This window comes from Monopterus albus, unplaced genomic scaffold, assembly GCF_001952655.1.
Source record: "Monopterus albus unplaced genomic scaffold, M_albus_1.0 scaffold189.1, whole genome shotgun sequence".
Lineage (NCBI taxonomy): Eukaryota > Metazoa > Chordata > Actinopteri > Synbranchiformes > Synbranchidae > Monopterus > Monopterus albus.
The window spans coordinates 952,911-973,844 of NW_018128069.1; the positions used below are offsets into that span (position 1 = coordinate 952,911).

The 20,934-nt window shown below is 41.5% G+C and overlaps 1 protein-coding gene across 1 annotated transcript in view; it reads left to right on the forward strand.

Annotated features, from left to right (window-relative positions):
* Positions 1-20,934, forward strand: part of LOC109970077 (neural-cadherin) — a 93,376-nt gene that overhangs the window by 30,629 nt on the left and 41,813 nt on the right. Inside the window, exons 2-3 of the mRNA XM_020617398.1 lie at positions 17,441-17,629; positions 20,093-20,318. Coding sequence (XP_020473054.1) covers positions 17,441-17,629; positions 20,093-20,318 — 415 coding nt within the window. The remainder of the gene's footprint in view (positions 1-17,440; positions 17,630-20,092; positions 20,319-20,934) is intronic.

The window sequence follows — 20,934 nt, forward strand, 5'->3', positions numbered from 1 at the left end:
CCTAACCCGGATTCTTTGAGAATCTGAGTGTTGGCAAGATGCAATCCACCAGATGAGCAGTGGCGGCAGAACATCAGGCCAGCAGCAACACAACAGTGGTGGAAAGAGAAACTCTTAGACCATCTTCGATGCTGCTGCTGCTATTTTCTCAACATCAACAATATTGTAAGGTCCTTAAGTCATGTTGTATTTGATTATCTGCCACCTTGTGGAGGTTGAATTTTCTAAAGAAGATAACAAATGTGTTCTTACTCGCTCTGTGCCCATGTGTCTTCCTTTTCCAGCGCCACACTCGCTTCAGCATGCCATATAAAAGTCCAATTCCAACAATTGCAAGAATAAAACAACATCCCAATTTAATTCAGCACATAAAAACAAAATGAATGTAGCAAATTCCACAAGTCATAACATAATTAAACGTGAATACTGTCAAAAAGAAACATGTTACAGATATACGGTAAGAAAGCCGTGTGCTTCCAAACTCTTCAGAACCTTTTTTCCCAAACAAACTAAGATGGGAAGTAGCGTGACTTTCTTAAAGCCACAGTACACAATCAAAATATTACGAAACACTATAGTAATAACCATTATTCCAAAATAAAGTAATGACTGGCCAATATTAACATTAACCTTTCAATTTTTTTACACCTTTAACAATTTAAACATACAGTCAAAATTAACTGTCCAATAAATATACAAATGGCAAATGGAACTGCACAACTAGAATTTCGCATTTGTGTTCTTTTGGTCTTTACACACCTAATAGATACATTCTTTAATCCTCCTGGAAAACATAAAGTACGCAAGTAATTACGTGAACAATGATACTGGTGTCACAGTCTTTGTCTATGTGTTGGTGGAAAGTAAGTACATCAGCACCTTAAGCCACAGTTATGGCAGTGGTGGAGAAAGTACTTGCATTGTTTGGTTAAGTAAAAGTAGCAACACCACAATGTAAAAATACCCTGTTAAAAGTAGAGGTCCTGCATTCAGAATGTTACTTTTGTACAAAAGCATAAGCATCAAAATATACTTGAAGTATCCAAAGTACCAGTACTCATCCTACAGAACGGCCCATGTCACATTAATGTCTCTGATACTACTGGATCCTACTGACTGATACATTACTGTGTTCATCACTTTAATGCTGCATCTGGTAAAGGTGGAGCTGATGTTAACGACCTTATATACTTATACTGTGAAGTACTTTACATCCTGCTGGGTAGCTGGTGGATTTCTGACCAGGATCAATAGAGTCTGATGATTCTACTGTGTTTGGTTTGATTCATCTGATTCTGAAAAGGAACTGAAGTTATCAGATACATGTAGTGCAGTAAAAAAGTACAAGACTTAGAAATACAAGTACCTCAAGATTGTACTTAAGTACAGTAAGTGTACTCACAGTGGTTACCTTCCACCAGTGATCTATGGTCCCAGTAATAACTGGTGTGACAACATTTGGAGCAGGTGGAAAAACCAAGTCAATGTGGTGAAAGGATAAAGAAAGAAGTGTGGAGAGAAAGTAACATCAAGAGCCAGAATATAATGAAGCTGAACAAAGAAAGTGTCTTCCCATGGGTGCTGCTGTGTGTGTGTGTGTGTGTGTGTGTGTGTGATGCAAGCCTGCCAGGCTCTGCTGTAATTGAGGCTGAATGGACATCGGGGCTAAAAGGTGCAGCAACACTGCAAGCTGTGATGTATAAAACACACACACTTGGTCTTTCTCTAGTCGAGGGGACACTCATTGACATAATGCATCCCCTGGCCCGTTACCCTGATCTTAACCATCACAGCTAAATGAGCCCGACCTAAATCTGGTTCTAACCTGAGCCCTAAAACCGGGTCTGAACCTCTGAAGGTTCGGGGACCAGACAACATGTCCTCATAACGAATAGCTTCAAGCCAAGATTTGTCTGCACAACCAAAGTAAGACTTGTTCACACACACACTCGCATAGCCTGCAGCAGCTTTGCCTCTGGCGCTCCTCTCTGATCGGAGGAGATTGTGCAACATTTAGCGTGTCACCTCCTCCTCTCACTTCCTCCCCCACTACTCCTTTCTTCTCCTCCTCCTGATCCATGTCCTCCCTTTTTCTGTTATCTTCTCCTGCTCTTCTTTCGTTGTCCTTTTGGTCTCATTCTTTCATCTACTCTCCTCATCTTCTACTCATCTTTCTTTCCTCCTCTCCCTCTTAAAACGCCATCTCTTTGTCCTCTCCTCCTCCTCACCACCCTCTACTTCTTCTTTCCTGTCTTTTCCTTTTTTCTTTCATACTCTGCCCTCTCTATTCTTTTCATCTTCTTCATCTTATCTTCATTTCTCTTCCTCTTCTTTTTTTTAATCTCTTTATGCTTTGTCATTGCATCTTTTCTATTGTCTTTATTTCCCTCCCTCTCTTTTCTCTTAACTCTGGCCTCCTACTTTGTTTTTTCTATCATCTCTTCTTCTGGTGTCCTTACATTTTTCCTTCTCTCTTCTCCCTTTCTTCACTTTCTTTTCTTCTACTCTTCTCCTTTTAGCACTTCCATCTTCTCATCTTGTGTCTTTTATGATTTTCTCTTCTTATTATTTTACCCTTTCACAGCCTCCTCTTCTCCTTTTCCTTTTCTGCCAGTCTTTTCTCCTCTCCACTATCGTCTTGCTTTCTCTTCATCTGTTTTCATCAGTGTCCAGATTTGACATGTTCAGTTTCACTCACATTAAGTCGACATTAGTCTCAGTGATTATTCTTCTTAGTTAAAGCCTAGTGATGTTTCTGTGAATCATGTCAACAAGGTTTTCCACCTCCCCTCTGATCATCTGTGTCTTACTGGCGCTGACTCTCCTCTGTGGAGTCACAGTTTCTTCCTCAGGACCTTCAGATGTCTCTCCTCTGAGCTGATCTCTGTTAGACTTTCCTGTTATCTCTTCCTCTGGGGGCTCTGACTGATCCCGCGCTCCTTCTCTCTTCCTCCACTTGTCCTCCTCCCCTGCTCTTGCTGTATGTGCTCCATTTTTATGCTTTTCTCATGCTGCAGCTGCGGTTGTCATTTCATTAACCAAAAGCAATTCGAGAACTTTTGGGGCCCAAACAGTAGAAACCCTCGACCACTCCAACTCAGCTTTGACTGCTGGTGAACATCAAGTAGCAAAGCTTTCTTTAACTCCATGTGATACTTCTGGGTCTCTGTGTTGATCACTCAGCTCTCTGTTCTGTTTATTTGTGGACAAGCAGTGGCTGGACATTAAACCTGAGTACTTTTATTTATATCAACCAAGATGCTTCTGTAGCAGTGAGAGCCAATAATAATAAGTAGTGACTGATAAATACCACCTGCTGATCCACGACCTGACCCTGGACAAGTGGTTGATGATAAATTATTTGTCATTTCTATATAAAAAGTAAATCAATAACAGAAATAATCATGAGTTGCAACCCTAAACATTTGAAAGCATTGAGTTATTTTGTTAAAAGTATTGTGGCTAAACAACAAGGTGACACATACAGTATATCTCATTGCTGCTAAAGATTCAAGCATCAGGAAACAGGCCATGATGGGAGGGTGTGGTAAGGAGCGGTGTATGGTGTCAGTTTGTTTTGAGTCTCATGAGGCCCTCTAGGCTGAAAAGAAATCAGGCAGACAAACTTTAAAGACGTGTCTGGAGCCTTCTCTTGTACTGTATGTCTGTCCTGAGTCTCATAGACACAGTGGTGTGTGCCATCAGTGAAGATGAGTCAGGCATTAACATTTCTTTCCTCTCTTTGATGTGAGTCATCCTCACTCACTTTGAGTCCAACAGGAACACAGAGAAAGATCAAGTGAGACATATTGAGAACTCTGTCAAGCGCAAAAACCTCATTACACCAACTTTGGTCACTTTGTAAGGCTTTAACTTCAGTTTAAGAAAAAGATTGTTCCTTGAAGTCAAACATGTCTGACAGTTGTGCTGAATGCAGTCTGACCACAGAGAGAGAGTTTAACAGTTTGTTAACAATTATTCATATGACCTTATCCTTCAGATTTGGTTATTTTAAAGCTGTAGGTACTAAACAGGACATGTTACACAAACTACATAATGGAGACACTTGTCTAATTACCTCAAACAAACCTCACACTTCTAGTTACTTACAATAACAGGCATCCTATACTCTTATACAAGTATACAGACGATGACAGATATGAGGAAACACCTGAATAACTGAGTGGTCTCCTCCAGGAAGTGGAGGACACGAGGAGTCACTGATTGCTGACAGATATGAGGAAACACCTGAATAATTGAGTGGTCTCCTCCAGGAAGACCGAGCCCGTGTCCACAGGACACGAGGAGTCACTGATTGGTCTGATGGGGATGACCATGATGGTAATTAGATGCTGTGGCCTTCACAGTCACCAGATGTCAACCCAGTTGAACAACTAGAGGAGATGTTGGAGTTAGGGTGTTTTCACACCTGAAGTTTGTCTGTACTAGTCTGAATCAGTGGACCAGTTCGTAAACTTGGTCCAGTTTCTTCTTGGTTCAGTTTCCTTTCACACAGATAAAAATCCAAGCAAGCTAGAATAATGTGAACAATCCCTTCACTCATTGGTTAAAGGAGTCTGGGGCAGGAATGAGAAAGTAAACACAGGAAGAAGTTCCATGTTGTCTACTGATGATTAGCCCTTTGAAACATGGAGAAACCGCATAATCTGCATTTGCTCATAACTGCTGTAATTATTTGGGCAATAAGTCAAGTAAAACTACGCCAACCAATGTCAAATATCATCTGTCCCACATCTGTATCTGCAATAAGCTAATATCAGCTGAGTAAAGGTGACACTTTGGCGGCTGCTCAGCTGTAATTAGTTTTCAGTAGATTATTAGTGTATCAGGGTCAAAACTGCTTAAAAAGTGGAGCTGAGTTTTAACTTTTAATACAAATAGAATTCATGATTTTTTTGATTTCTTGTTTTTGAAAGACTTGAACAAATGTTATAATCCTTATGTTTAACACTTTTATTTTCAACCAACTATAGCTAGCTGCTCAGTGCTTTAGTATTTATAAAGAAATGTGATGTAGTTTAAAGTTAGAAAAGTTTCCTGACTTATACACAAGACTACAACAAACTTGTTGACCTGGAGGGCGTCCTCCCAGCTGCTTGCCGACCTCTGCTTTAGTGTGTCTGCAAGAGGGTGGCGATGATGCTGCTGCGTGGGTAGCAGTTGTAGATAAGAGGTGATGCGTTGTCATGGAAACGAGATGGGAGGCAGATTGAAGATGACAGAAAGTGTGATGAGAGAACAGGGTTCACTTCCTCCTGGGACGCACTGTGCCGTCTGCATGTGTGTGTGCATGCACGCTACAGGCTGCTGAGCCTCTACAGATGCTCTCATTAGTCAAACAGACCATCCGCTGTGTGAGCCTCATCAACCTGCACACTTCATCACAATTAACCCGACACGCACCATCTCCCTTAACTCAACTGGAAAATATCCTTAACACAGACTTTTACATCTTAACTCCACTAAAACCCTTAACTCCACTTTCCCCTTTCTGTTTCAGCTGCTACAAACCCCTTAGCCCCTCACCGGAGCCAAGCCCAAAAATAATATGCGCCAAACATTTGTTCTTCAGCCCTGTTGATTGCACTCATCACCCTGTTAACTCCTGTAATTTTACCACCAAACAGTCACAGTGTGCATGTGAGATACTGAGACAAGTTACAAAGGCACAAACCTGGTAGAAATGTGTTTGTCTCTAGAAGAGAGAACATCAGGCCTGTGGTCAAAAAGTTTGTCTGGAAAAGACCAGATCTGTGTCAAAGTTGTTGATAATGACTCTAAAAATGTACTTTCTGCATTGTTTAGAAGAGTAAATGGAATCAGGCCTGTCTCTGCCTCACTTTGAGCCACAGGTTTCAACAGTTCTTAACCTTCACAACAGCTTTGCAGCTCTATAGTTAGGCTAGCAGTGAACCCCAGCTTGGCATCCGCTGCCAGCGTAACAAAGTGCTTTGGTCGAGCAAATTTCAACAGCCCTACTTGGTGCAAGTCAGATAAAGTGGTGGCTTTGGAAGATTGGACCAAAGTGGCAGAATGTGTGTGTGCTACTGTGTGTCTGTGTGTTATCATGTGTTGTTGTGTTGGACGAGTGTCTGAAAAGCTCGGTGTTTATCCACACAATGGAGCAAATCTGAGCCTTTGATCATCAGGCCAAGTCGCCAGATCTGCAGGAAAGAGCATGTGTGTGGTGTACAGCTGATCACAAATGCATTAAAGTTTGTCCCAGAAAGAGAGTAGTTCTATTCAGTCTCTGTCTGTGTATGTGTGTGTTGTGTATTTGTGTGAGTGCACATATTCACACCTCAGTTGTGTGCATTCATGCATGCAGTGGATCAGTGTGCATGTACTCTGGACTAGTAGAAAATGTATTGGTGACAATTTGGGCCTGTTCCTTTCAAACTGGCGAGTCACTTTGGCTTCAGGGGCCAGAGCGAGGGCTGCAGCCTCCTCTGTCGACTCAGTGACTGTTGACAGACAGCACTATGTATGCTGTGCTTATTAATCGAGGTTAAAGCATCCATGTAGTTAAGACAACATGAAAGTGCTGCCTGTTGTCTGCACATAAAAAAAGCAGTACATGATGCCGATTTAGCTCTTCACCAACAGAACTGTGAGTTTGTCACAAAGTGAGCTTTGGAAGACAGTACACATTATTTTCTGCAGCACACAGTCTCAGTGTTCAGTGCGGAGTCACAGTTGGATTTTCATGCAGCAGCAGTCGATGAAAAAATAACGTATTAATCTGTTAAACTTTCATACACATCATATTAATATTTGAAGCTCATCAGCTTAATAGTGATGATTCGGCACCTATGAAGCCCTGAAGCCAGACCGGCCCCTACAGGGCTCTGGAAGGAATATACTGTAATACTCTGACTGATCTGAAACAGACTTCACCAAAACTGTTGGTACCAGAAAAGGTTTTAAGTAGGAAATAAATTAAAAAAAACAAAATCCTAGCGATCTTACAAACGGAATATTTTGTCATTTTGCAACAGCACTCCATTTCCCACAAAAGATCTTTTGCTTATATCAAGATAATTTGTGCTATATGAAAGCAAGCCATAGCCTTCATATTTTAATTCAATCAGTAACTTAAAATATAATGAATGAATAATATTTGGAAGGTTTGAAAGTATGTTTCTGCTAGTTTAACTCATTCCCGTCAGCCAACAGGAGGTCAGTGGAAACGTTCAGGGGGGACTCTAGTGCATTCACACCACATCATTTCAGAAAGATGAATCTTCAAAGTCAAATATTTCTGTGCCCTAAATTCAGGGTATTTAAATTTTGACACCAGGTTTTCAGTTGTGATTAAATTTCAGAATTTGACATTCAAATTACTACGCTATTGCTTTGCCTCCATGCAGCTGCAGTCACATATCAGAGGAATTAGATCTGACCCGTTCACACACACAGATATGCCCAAACAGGCAACAGCAGAAAAGCACACACGGCAGATTAATCAGAGCACACACACACACTCTGATATTAAACTGCAGCTTTGTGCCTTTGTTGATTATTCTCTGCCACTCCATGTGATGGTGAGTGATAACAGATTTACACACACTGAAACACAACACTGAGTCATGGAGAGGAAATCCCATCACGGGTCTAAAGCTCAAACATCAGACACTTGCACTTCGTCAGAGCTGCTGAGGGTTTTTTCACAGCGAGAGCCACACTGACACTACACACACACACACACACACTCCGCTGTGTTTTCATTTCTTGTGGGGACTTTACATTGACATACATTCAGTTCCTGTAGACTTATCCTAACCTTAACCATAACCACTTCTTGCCTAACCCTAATACTTAATCTAACCTGAACCTTAAACCATGTTGCCACCCTAAAATTAAATGATTTCCTTGTGGGGACCAAAGGCTGGTTCCCACAAGGATGGCTGAGTCCCCACAATGTGAGTGTGTTAACCCGTTTCAGTCCCCATAATGTAAGTAATACAAAGTAATACACTTAAGAAGACACAAAGAAGTACAGTAAAAACACACCCAGATGTGCAGCCAGTGCTCCCCTGACAGACCTCAGAGGTGACGGAGACACAGCAGCGACTTCCTTCACCGGCTGAGGAGCAAACATTAATATTCAAAATTCAACATTAATATTTGAAAAGACATGAACAATATAAGACACAGGTGATTAGCACGCACTCATCCTGCACATGCTGAATGCACAGATGCAGATGTGCCCACACGGTTTTAGAACCAAGCAGGCACCACTCTCCCATCGCTGTCAGAGTTGCTCCATCAATAATCAATGAAGCTCCGCATTAAATTTTCACCGCTTTATTTATTAATGGCTGACAAACGTCCTCAGATATTCATAATTCAGACGACAGCCTCTGCTTTTCACATCACCCTGGATTCTTCTGCTTCAGCCGCGGTGATGCTCACACACAAATCCAAGAATCTACCACAGATACATTCAAGGTCTCTGAAACATCCCACAGCCTGCTGGCCCGACCACCGGCAGCAGCTCTCCAAAACCTCCCCCAAGACCTCAACAGAACCTCACTGAGAGTCATCTCCCAAACCTCAGCAACCTCTTTCCAAACCTATCCAAGACCCATCCAGGTCCCCCCAGTGCCCTTATCACCACTGGTACTAGTCAAGGTTTTTCTCTCTCTTGCCCTGGTCTCTTCTGGAGTGGATCACTTTGGCTTGGTCTAGACTAGTCTGTGACGGTCCATTCTGGTTTTGGACAGGCGTCTCATGTATAGGGCCTTTGGTCTAATGTGGTCCGATCTGTTCATACTAGGCCTCATCTGGTCTGGGCTGGTCTAGCCAGGGCTTATCTGATTTAGCCTTGTTGTGGTCTTGTTCCCACCTGTTTGGGTCTGGCTAGTCTGGTCTGCCCTGGCCCTGGCCCGGTCTAACTCGGTCTGGTCTCTTCATCCTCTCCCCTTCTCTCTATTTTCTCTCTCTCTCTATGGATTGACACTCTGAGTTACTCCATTTTTTCTTTTCTTCTTCATGCCTTTTAACCCTCCTTTCATGTTTCCTTCCTCTCTTGTTGTCTTTTCATCATCTGGTGTAACTCTTGCAGAACCAGTCTGACCCTCCCTCGCACATCAAATGTATTTCTCTCATTGCTGAAACTCTCTTCTTATTATTTTTTGCCTCTGTACAACCAAGCTCCACCCGTCTGCTCCTCCAAGCAGATTAACACAAATGCTATGAATTATTGGAAAATCCTGTTCGACCCATCCTGTTGCCCCACTTCCCATGATGCCTGGTTCCATCTAGCCAATCAGGAGAGGAGATCAGACAGAGGAAATCAATTGACTGACTTTTCTGTGTTTGATTTTGTGTCTCCACACCCTTTTTGTCAGTTATTTTCTTCTTTTCTTTGTCCATTTCCCTTGACATGCTTCCCCTCCACTCCTTCTCCTCTTCACCCCCCCTCTCTGTGTCAGTAGAAATCAATCCTGTGGATCTACTGTCTGTCTGTATGAGCTGAACTCAGGGGCTGTTGAGGCTCCAGAACGCACCACCCTGGGCCCCTGCAGGTCTCTGTATGTCGCTGTGAAGTCTCATATAATCCCTTTTTAATAAGTCTCATCACAGCAGCTGGACTTCACTGTTCCCACATTCTCACATTCAGATGGCAACATGCAAGCAAAAATTAGGAACAATAATTAAGATTAATACTTATTATACTGTTGCAGTTTGTCAGAACACAACAGAACTTTTTTCAGATGCACCTTTTGTGTAGTTTTTGTTTCTCATTGCTTGTAATTGCTTGAATTTGCAGTTTCAGTTATACTTTACAGCCTGCCCCTGTGTTTTTTTTTTTTTTGTTCTGCTTGGATTATTGGAGGTGTTGGAGCTGAGAAAAGCCTGCGCATCCTCTGATTCTACAATATTTTGTTTGTTATTTAAAAGTAATATTGTTTGCATATTGTTCAAGACAGGACAGGACAAACAACAGGGACAAAGGATTAACGAGATTGAAATGTCAGGCTCTGTCTGAGCAACAGTTCAAAACCCAGAGATTCAGTTTACAGTTGTATAAGAGAGTGAAACAGTCTGGTCAGATAGAGCCCCTTTATTCTCACTCTCTATCAAAATAATTTCAGTCAGTCGATTCACTGTTTCAGCACCAAAGGGAAACAAAGTCATATGCTTTCAGAATCAGACTCATGAGTTAAGACAAATTCCTTCAAACAGGATCTGATTGTTGGGGAACTCTGGAAAAATGATGGAGAAATCCAATAGAACTGTGTTGGTTCGTGTTATTTCACACTGCCAGTTCCGTTCTTAAACCGCTTCGTTAAAGTCAACATCTTTTTCAAAAACTAAATTCTTCTCTCACAAATGTCAACACAGTCATAGTAATACTACCGCACCACTTTGTGTGTGTGTGTGTTGCATCCCTACAAACAGGCAGATTTATGCATTGATTTTTTTCATTTTCCTGTCATTTATTATTCTCATCATTATCTGTGTTGTTATCATGGCTTTAAACTCCTCTCTCTCACTCCCCTCCATCGTTTTTCTTCTCTCTCTTTCATCCCTCTCTCTCTCATCATTAGCAGTGAAAAATGGGGCTTAATTAACTATGTGCCTGCAGGACTGTGGTTTTCTCTATATGTGTGTGTGTGCAGAGGTAAAGTAGGCCAGTCTATAAGGTGGTTAATTGGGATGCAGCAGGCCTCTGTCCACCAGCTCCCAGGGACCAGATGGAGACCCAGGTTCACAAACAGAGGAGGGTTTGTCTGGCAATATTTTGACTTTCACCTCAACTTGTCAACATAACGGGTTCATTCCTCCTCCGTTCATCCATCAATCATCACTTATCTATTCCTTGTTTTTCTTTGTGACTTTGATGTTTTGACTTCACTTCTTCTTCCCTGCTGAGAGAGGGAATGTGCTGAACCACACGTTGGTTTTTATTTTCCATTTTCACCAGTGTTGTACCTGGTCATACTCCAGGATGGATGTGTACAGTGCACAGGCTTCTGTAAATACTTTGGTTGGGAGATAAGACATTCTACACATGGGCACAAACATCTGACAGCAAGAACAAGAGCCCCTTTGTTTTGTTTGGCTAAACAACAAAAAGAGTGTGTGTGTGACAACTTACTGTAACACAAAGATGCTTACAGTCCATACTTAATGTTGAGGGCTTTATGAAACTTTCCTGATCTCTGCCAAGGAACAAGGCCATCACCTCAGCCAAACCTGTTAAACAGGTCAACACACAAAAACAGAACCTGGGCCAAGAGCACAAACCTCTACCACTGATCACTTCAGGTGAAACAGGGGGGGTTTTCTGCATGGAAAAACTTTCAAAGCAGGACTGGAGGACTGTGACAGATGCATGAAACCAACATACAACAATGTGGCAGCCTGTGATGTATACAGTTAAAAATATTATTTTGTGTGTGTGTGTAAAAACGTACCAATCTTTGAAGCAGCATAAAATAAGGAAGCAGCCATTTTGTTCTGTTATTTTGTTTTGAAGTCGCTGTGTGTGACACTTAGATACCTATATGTGTCAGGTGATTTTATAACAGAAGCTTCTCACACATGTAAAATCTGAAGGCTCTTTGGCTTATTTACTTCATTGTCCATTGACACATCTCCTTTTGATTACATTCATAAAATATACAGTTTCATTAACCAAAACACCACTTTGTAAGGTAACTCGGTCCACCCTGAGGGTGTTATTCAAAAGGTTAAGGGCACAGGCTTGACCTCTGATTGCACCCAGGAAATCCCTGATATCACTTCACTGATAAGGTGCAGTTCATTGTGAGTGAAAATTGAATCTAACCAATGATACAAAATTAACCCAAAACACAATGGACAGTTGGAAAGGAAAATAAAACTGAACTAATTTGGAAATTTGTTTCAGAATCACATCTGCAAATAAAAAAATACACGAGTCAGAAACTGTGAAAAGAAAGGAATAAGCTAGAGACTTGGTAAAATGTTCTAACATAATTTTACACTCATTTCATGTTAGACTGAGATGTGAAAGAACCAAGAGACATGAGGTCATGCTTGATAAGACAAACACGTCCCTGTGTGGACATGGCTGCACAGCGTTCAGGTTTTCAGCTCTGCGTCACCCTCAACCCCTTTTCCTGGCTTCAGTCCCAAGCTGGATGTTCCTCTGCATTTTTATATGCATGCATGCATGTGTTCAGTGAGCTGTGGCCCGAGCTCAGTGGCTCACACTGGGGATCAGTTCAATGTTCAGGCTGCGATGTACATCTCCTGTACTGAGGCGGCCGAGCGGAAGGATGGACTATGCTCTGCTGTTCAGTGAATCAGGGAGAGGAATTATGACACCTCGGCACAGCAGATAAAGTGACCTAAAACAGGTTAGGTGGCAGCTACAAACAACAGTCTGATGATTTGGATTTTCTCAGGTTGTCCTGAGGGTGGTTATGATGGGGTCATTATAACTGAAACAGTTCATCCTCATTAGGTCATACATTCTGATAAGACAACCCTCCTCCAACAAAAGATAAGAAACAGACCCTGAGATGCTACTGGTTCAACAATAAGCTGGAAGATACTAGATAAAGACTTTGGTTTCCAGTTCCCTCCGGACCTTTGAGTAATCATACCGCGGGTAGCACCCAAAGGAATAACAGAAGCACCTATTAAACATCCTGCTGGCAGCAGCCAAAAAAGCAGTAACATTGAACTGTGTAAGTAGGAGCCTCCATCCCATGATGGCAAGTATTATAATTGAAGGAATTCACACAATGGAAAAAGCTGATTTTCTGTTAAGGTTACAGAATGTACAGGCCACAGAGACAGAGAAGGGATTGCTGGGTGGTACCGCAATCACTGAACAGGTCTGGTATTATTTTTACTCGGGTTGTGTTTATTCAGGTAGAGTTTTCATATGTCTATATAGTATGTGTACTCTGCTGAGGGTGATGTGCAACAACTGTATGATCAACAGATCCTTAGTAAGAAATGATGCCTGTATAAACAGATCCTGGGTCTCATTTATAAAACTGTGCGTAGGATCCCTACTAAAACTGTACGTGCGCCCAGAATTGTGTAGGCCAAAAAATATTCAGACTTATGAAACCGTGCGTACGCGCACCTCTAAGTAATGTTCCCCTTATAGATCACACCTCACCAAGAACTGTGCGCACGTGAATCAGCCCATAGCCACGTACACGTCACTTCTATCCATAAATAGTCAATGCGAAGCACCTCCCGGATGCCGACCCGAATGTTAACGAGTTTGGTTCGCGATTGTAGTGTTGTTAACGGTGAATCAAGTGAGGAAAGGATAAAGAAACGTAACTACTCAGACACTGAGATGGAGACACTTGTAGGGGAAGCGGAGGCCCGGAAAATGACGTTATTTGGTGGCCACAGCTGCGGGGTCGCTGGTGCGAGTGGCTGCCGGAACTTAAGGACAAGTGGTCCGATCTAAAGGTACGCTACATCTTTCTACTCGTTTACCAGTATGTATTTAAATTGTGTTGTTTGAGTATTGGAGGATGTTTTACTTTGATGTGCTCGTTTCCCTCATGTTTTATACAGCATTATAATTAGGACCGCTAACGAGGATCTAGAGCCTTATGGCTGTATTTCCAGACCTTGACATTTGATGATCCTGTATGTGCACAGTACTTCAGGAAAACCTATTTACACTTTTGTTCTTTAGTTCTGTAATGGCAAGGTATTTGATGCTAGTCCCCGGAGTGGACAATGTGATGGAGACGGCGCCGATTAAATAGACTCAATTCTGGCTTAAGATTTGAGTTGGATTTTAGAAGACAGGGTTTATGAAACACTCACTACGAGCGCGAATGGCACTGCTGGATTTAATATTCATAATAACGTGGATCCTAAAGTATGATATGGAGTTAAATTAAAAACATGTGAGGCATCAATACTTGTAGTCTTTCCTCTCACTATGGGTCAGAGTTTACATAGAGGCGCGCACATTCTCCCGTGCGTGAGAGGTGACTTGCACCACTTTCAGGCCTTGTTTTGTGAGTACCCCATGTCTAGAGACCCCTGTCCTGCAGAGACCTATGGAGGGAGGGAGAGGGGCAGGGGAGCAGAAATGACCTGGGCTGATATGTGAAATGCATGTTGGCAAGGTATGCACACAATAAACAGCAAGTTGCCAAGAAAAATGCTTCCATCCAAACATAACTCAACTATTCAAATAGTTTATCAGTCACACTCTTGTTGTCTCAGCCTCCTGGAGTAGTCAGAATGATTATCTCTGGCATTTTTCAGATGCTGTGACAGCAGTAATTCACAGTTAATTGACTGATGAGCTGGGTCCCATTTCTTTCTGCAGTTAAGACACCAAAAAATCCCTTTGATTTGTTTTCACTTGTCAGCAAAAACGCGTGTCACAAGCCATCAGAAGATGGGTGTCTGCAGCACTGCGCTCCCCCATGTTTCAGTTTCCATATGTTGCTTCTCCAGCAGCCACATTTATAACATGGTTTAGTCTGTTTCTTGTGAGTTTGCTAAGCATCAGATTCTTTGTGGCTGTAATGAATATCATAACCTTTTGTTGCTTCTCACCTTCTCCGTCATCACCTATTTTATATGTCACCACAGCTGGTCTCACAGCACAGCTGCAGTCGTTACCCTGCGTTTTTGCTTAATTTATCTGAAGAAGTGATAGTTACAAAATGATTTTCTCTCCAGCAGCTTAGTATTGACTGCTGGTAAACCCAGAACCCTAGTTAACAGCTGTGGCCATTTTTCATACTTTACAAGACAGAAACAAAGTACATAAATGAGGACAGCTAGATCTTGATATTAACTGCGTTAAAAGAGTGTAGGTGATCACGGGGAGCAAGGGGGAGCAGAGCAAAGGTTCACTTTTCTCCTGTCTTATGGTTTTGTTGTGTGTATTTGAAGTCAGAAGCAAATGCAGTGCATCATCAAACAAAATGCAACAAAATATTGCAAATGCATTTTTCTGTTGTTTACCTCTTCTGCACATAATCCACCAACTCTGGAGGTTACCAGTGCCATAATATCCCTCAGGAAAGTGCTATTAGTCACATCTTGCTGGGACAGCAGTTAAAAATCCATCTCATTGTAGCAATAAATCAGATTGATGTCATGGCGCAGAAAACACAGTTATGCTCGGAAAAGTTGTGCAAGACAACTTGCACACACAATGCCTTGCAACTGCAACACAGGCTGCAGCACGCTCTCCATTCATGAAGGTCTGCTGCTGTGAGCACTTAGAATAAATGTCTAATGCTCAAATATTATATGGCTCCCACTTTTTAAAAGTCATTTCCTAATAAAGACATTTGGGTATGTTCAGGTCATGTAGGTTAGAGGACTTCACATTCAACATTCATTAAGAGGAGCTGGTGCATCTCTACCAAGGCCACATACTGTCTCTTAACACAGCATTAGTTAAATGTCATTATTCTGGTGTCGGTGACCTTTCATCAGCCTGGAGGGATGAAGGAGCCAATAGCTCCTGCATGTGTTTCCTTGCACAGATGCTGAATTTTGATTGTTTGGGTTGACATGTGTGCTGACTGCCTTGCACAGATGCTGAATTTTGATTGTTTTTGCCTGGGTTGACATGTGTGCTGACTGCTGGCACGGCGTCTCATTGTGTTGATGTTTATAGGACAGATTTTCATTTCACCCTTATACGCAGCCCGCAGCACAACTTATGTAAAACTACAGACAGGAATGGATGTGATTATTCTGGATGTTGTGAGCTGACCCAAGACTGAAGACCAGAGAAGTAGAAGAAGACAGATGAGCAGTCAACCCTAAGCTTTGTCTTTTAGCAGAGTAACTTCATGCCTGACATGCTACATATTGTTAGTTTCAAAAATAAGTTTGATTTTGAGTCAGGCTTAGGCAGTTAATTCCTGTTTAATGCATAAATTTGTGTTTGCCTGTTTTTTATTCAGGCCACATATCTACAGTATATATGAATGGGTAGAGGAGGGTCACTATTATTGTCTTACTCTGCCCTTGGAACTGCAGCTCCCATAATTCTCCGTGGGGTGTAAACAGGAACTATAATGTCATTGTGGATTCAGCTGAGGATGCAACTTGAGCCACATGTTAAAAGTTAAACATTTCTGTTTCAAATGAATCCATGGCAGTACAAACAATAAACACAGGATTACTGTATACTGAAGAAAACCTAAAAATGTGACAATTCATAGGCAGTTTCTGAGTTTTAAAAATGTTTCTTGGACATTTAATTGTGAGGGGCAGAATAATGATATCCTCACAGAGTATAACTCACACCGAGACAAAAAAATGTGTATCATGTTCACATTCGACTGAGTTATGATTATGAAGGAGTGATTGTGATTTTTTTTTAATGCGAACTGTATCAATTGGTTCACATTCGACTGAGTTATGATTATGGAGTGATTGTGATTTTTTTTTAATGTGAACTGTATCAATTAGTGGCAAAGGGTTAAAGACAGTTTCTTTTACTATTTTACTTCTCCTCACTTCCTTTTCTTGCTGCTGTTTTATTAGATCGCTCTTCTGTTTTTCCATTTTGGTTTTGCTTTTACTCCATTGTTCCTGTCTCCTCCTCCTTCCGTTCTTCTTCTCTAACGCTCCTTCACTCCTCTTCTTCCTTCCCTGCCCTGCTCAGTGTTGACAGACCTTTAGAGGCAATAGAAACAGCAACAGATAGTGTTTTGTTTCCACCTCTTCTCCTTATCCCTCTCTCTTCTGTCTTTTCCCTAAAGTGACATTCCCTGATTTGTTCTGGCTGTTGTCTCCTTCACTGTCATGACACAAAACAACAGCAAGCGCCGAAGCACCTTCAAACCAAACAAATCCCTCCTAAGAACCAGATGACATGAAGAAAACCAAACGTGTGCGTGTATTTTTGCCTGGGTGCATGGGAGCTCCTTCTGCATTGATGTTGTTGTGTGATCTTCTGAAAGTTTTGTTGTTTTATTTTGGAGAAGCCACTGGTTTTCCTCTCCTCATTCCTGTCACTCCTTCATGTCCCAAGCAGCAAGATGGAGATGAAAGCTGAGAAAACACATTGGCTGTTGTACAGAAATGTTGTAGTGTCTCCTTTGGCTGAGAGCAGCTCAGCTTTCATGCCACAGTCTAAACAAGTGGAGCTAGCTTAGCTAACAAGCTAAGACAAACAACAGCAAGCAGTGCAAGCTAATAAAGTGAACCTACAACTAAAACAACACGAGACATTACCAGATTTCGTAAAGCTCCCTAAAAATAAGACATTCGTAACATTGCTCACAACGCTGGCTCAGAATGACAAACCTGATGTTACTGCTAACATCATGAATGAATTAAAACACAATAGGTCCCTGGGCACAGACATGCAAATGTGTAATGTATTTATTAGTTACAGCAAACAAAGAAGCCATTTATAATGAAGTCACTTTTGTAATAACAGTCCCCTCTCTTCCAGGTGACGAGTGGTACCTGTGCAGACTGACTCTGAGCATGCCCAGTCAGGCCAACCTGCAGTGGGCCATGTTTCCCTCACCTTACCTGGCCGCTGTGGGTCCTGACGCTACACCTGGCTCTGTCGTGTACCGTCTGTTGGCACGGCAGCGAGATGGGACTCAGGGGTCAACACAGTTCCTCCTGCTGGATGGTGAGTAGTATTATATGTTTAATTGTCTATACATTTTATGTACAAAAACCATAAAAAATCACCACTATGTGGACAAAAGTATGTACACATGATGGGAAAAAGAGGACTGATTTGATGATGTAATGACTTCTTGTTCATTTAAAATAAAGAAAAGAATGAAAATGCCTGAAAAGAAGTTGCAGAATCCATAACCAGTGATCTGGTATTTGCAGCATATGTAAAAAATATGCCAAGGCCAAACCTTCTTCTTGTTCCAGGCATATTTCCTAAAGCCTGTCATGTGTTTGTTCCTGCTCTTTATCTCCTGCCTGTATCTGCAATTAGGTCCACTGCAGCTCCACCAGACACTCTGTGTCAAACCTGTTTTTGTTCAAAGGAGCGATTTATAAATAAAATCTGACTTGTTGAGTTTCAATTACCGTCAAGTTGGAGAAGGAGAGAAAAACGCACATAAATGGAGCTGCACTGTTAATCGCTCCCTGGGGCAATGAAAGCTCTCAGATTTGGAAATAATAGAAAAGTCTCTGGAGAGGCAGCGAGTCGGGGGTTGGGTGGCTGGGTGCCGATGGCTGTAGATTTTATGTACTTTTTAAAGGAATAGGAGATCTGTATATTTTGAGAGCTAATTTCTAATGGTTTTATACTAAGAGGCTCTGACTTCCCTTTGGTGCACTGTGACTACATGTGTAGAGAAGAATAATCCAATAATTCACATTAAAATGGTTTTTCATATCATGCCAATATGGAAATATATTCATACAATGCGTGAAGCCAGTTAGTGCCATTAATATGATTTTACTTAGTTTAATGACCTTAAACTTACAATTGTTTTATAAAAATTATTTCAATAGTTAAAATTGTTTTGTTTTGTTATATTAATTCATATTTATTACTAAAGGAAGAACACATTTCTCTTCATTTTGAAAAAAGAATACAAATTAATGAAAAATAAATTGTATAAAGTCTTTATAGCCATTGTGTCGACTGCTGCAATTAGATGTAATATATGCAGTTCCCGCTGACAACACTGGCAGATTTGTAGTCATTTTAGAAATAGTGGGTCTTTGATTTCACACATAAATAAACAGAAGCTGTCTTGATTACTGAAATGTTGTAACCATAGATGCATTCACATAGAAGCCTCATTAGGTTTGTGATATGTGTCTCTTTGTCACCATATTACAGCGGGGTTTTAGCTTGTGATGCAGTGCCAAAATTCATACTACTGAGAAATCTCAGCAGCCTATACGTACGTCAATTCTGGCCACTTACAGTTCTACCTCGGCAACTCCGAGGTCATTTAACTAACCCGGCTAACTACTAGCATTCCCTTTGCTTGTCAAACTCATGAGCTGTTTACAGTAAGTAAACTTTCTATGTAAGGTATTGTTTAATTAACGCATTTCTAAATTGTGTTTCCTCAAATAGTAGAGAACAACCAAAATGTGTCAGTGGAGATTCACAGTCGTTCAGGTTATTCTTCAGCATATTGAACTTTAATGTTAGTTTTCAGTTTAATGAAAACAGTCTGTTTTAGGATCCTACCTGCTGAAGGAAACAGGAGCTCTTTCAGATGAACTGGTGTGAGAAAAATCTCTCCACAAATAAACCAAGCAGGAAGACATGATTGAGTCGGATGCAGCTGCTGCTGGTTGAAACCCTCTGGTCAACAGCTGGGGATTCCACTCTTCCTTTATTCCTCTTTTCCATTCTTCTCTCTTCCATCTATCCTTCCATTCTCAGTTTCTATCCTTACTGTCCTCAGCTCACCTCTTCCGTCTTTCCCTTGTTTGCTCTAAACCCATCATGCTCTCCATTTCTCTTCTTGCTCCATCTTTCCTTCCCTTCCATCCTTTCTCAACTTAGCCTATCTCTTCCTCTTTCTTTGCTTCTGTTCTTTCCTTTATCTCTTCCTCCTCTCTGGACAGTTGAAGGACTAACTTGCACTTCCATACTAATTTTCCATGACATGGGGCTCCTTTTACATAGCCACATTTTTCAAAATTTAACATTCATAACAGAACATCATATTAACCATGAAAACACTATGGTTAAGGTCGTAGGTTGCAGTGGAAACTCGGAGCCAAACCAGCTGCAGTTGGAGCTAAAAAGTGATCTTTGTTTTGTTGTCTTTTGCTTTCTTTATATGCATACTTCTCAAACACATTTCAACAGTCAAATGCTTATTTCTAATAGCTACAACTTCAGAAGACACTCAGCAACATTTTTCTTTGTTGTGAAAAAAGCAAAGAAAAAGACGTCAGTACTTGTTTTGGAACATCTGACATGTAAATACTTTTAGACTCATGAAAAATCCACTGTAGTTAATGTAACAGAGACTAGTTAGCTGTGGGTTCAGGACTTCAGCTCCATATGTTGTGAGATGGAAGTGACCACAGTCTCCATAATTCAATTGAAGTACAAGTATTTCCCTCAGTCTCGCTCTCCACTCTTGTTGTCCAGGAGGGGAGGAGTGCTTTGAGGTGGATCGTCGCTCTGGTGAGATCAGGACTACAGGACGACCCCTGACCCCCAGTAAGGAGTACCTGCTGCGTGTGCAGGTGATGGACGGACAAGGGCGTAAAGGCCCATCAGCCACAGTGGCCATTCTGGCTGGTTACCGGCCACCACAGTTCACCAGCTCTACCTACAGCCTGAACATACCGGAGAACACACTTGTCGGCCAACCGTGAGTCACTGCAGCCGTCTGATGATGTCTGATAGCACCAGATCTTTAGTTACACTAGTCAAAGCAGCAGGAACAAGCGGAACACAGCTTGAAACTTAGCAGAAGCGCTTAACACCAGTTCAGTAAAGTAGGCTGACAGAGGGAAGGTGTTCAGGACCTGAAAGTAAAGAGGGGACAAAGTGAGAGACGGCAAATCTTGATCTTTAAATATATTAAGACAAGTGTATGCAACAGTTTTTGCATCAGGTGCGTAGGCCAAGGAGTCTTCATCTTTAAATGATGATCTGCTTCAACATTATCCGGATCTTAACCTGTAGTGTAACTGACATGTATGGATATTTAGGATATAATTCAAAATTTGGCAGAACTGTTCAGTATCATTGTTCTGTTCAACATCTACATTGTGATTTTCCAACTCTCAGGCTCATACACTTGCTCAGGATAAAGTTATGACAAAGCTGTTGTGTCTCTGATAGGGTTATGGACACAGTGGTGCTAGTAATGTTTGCAGTATTATGCCTGGTGTTGAGATTGTCAGCCGTTTGTGTGTTTATGAACACAAGTGCCTGTTTGTCTTTGTCCTCCATGTTTATGGAAACATCATTTGCATTCCATC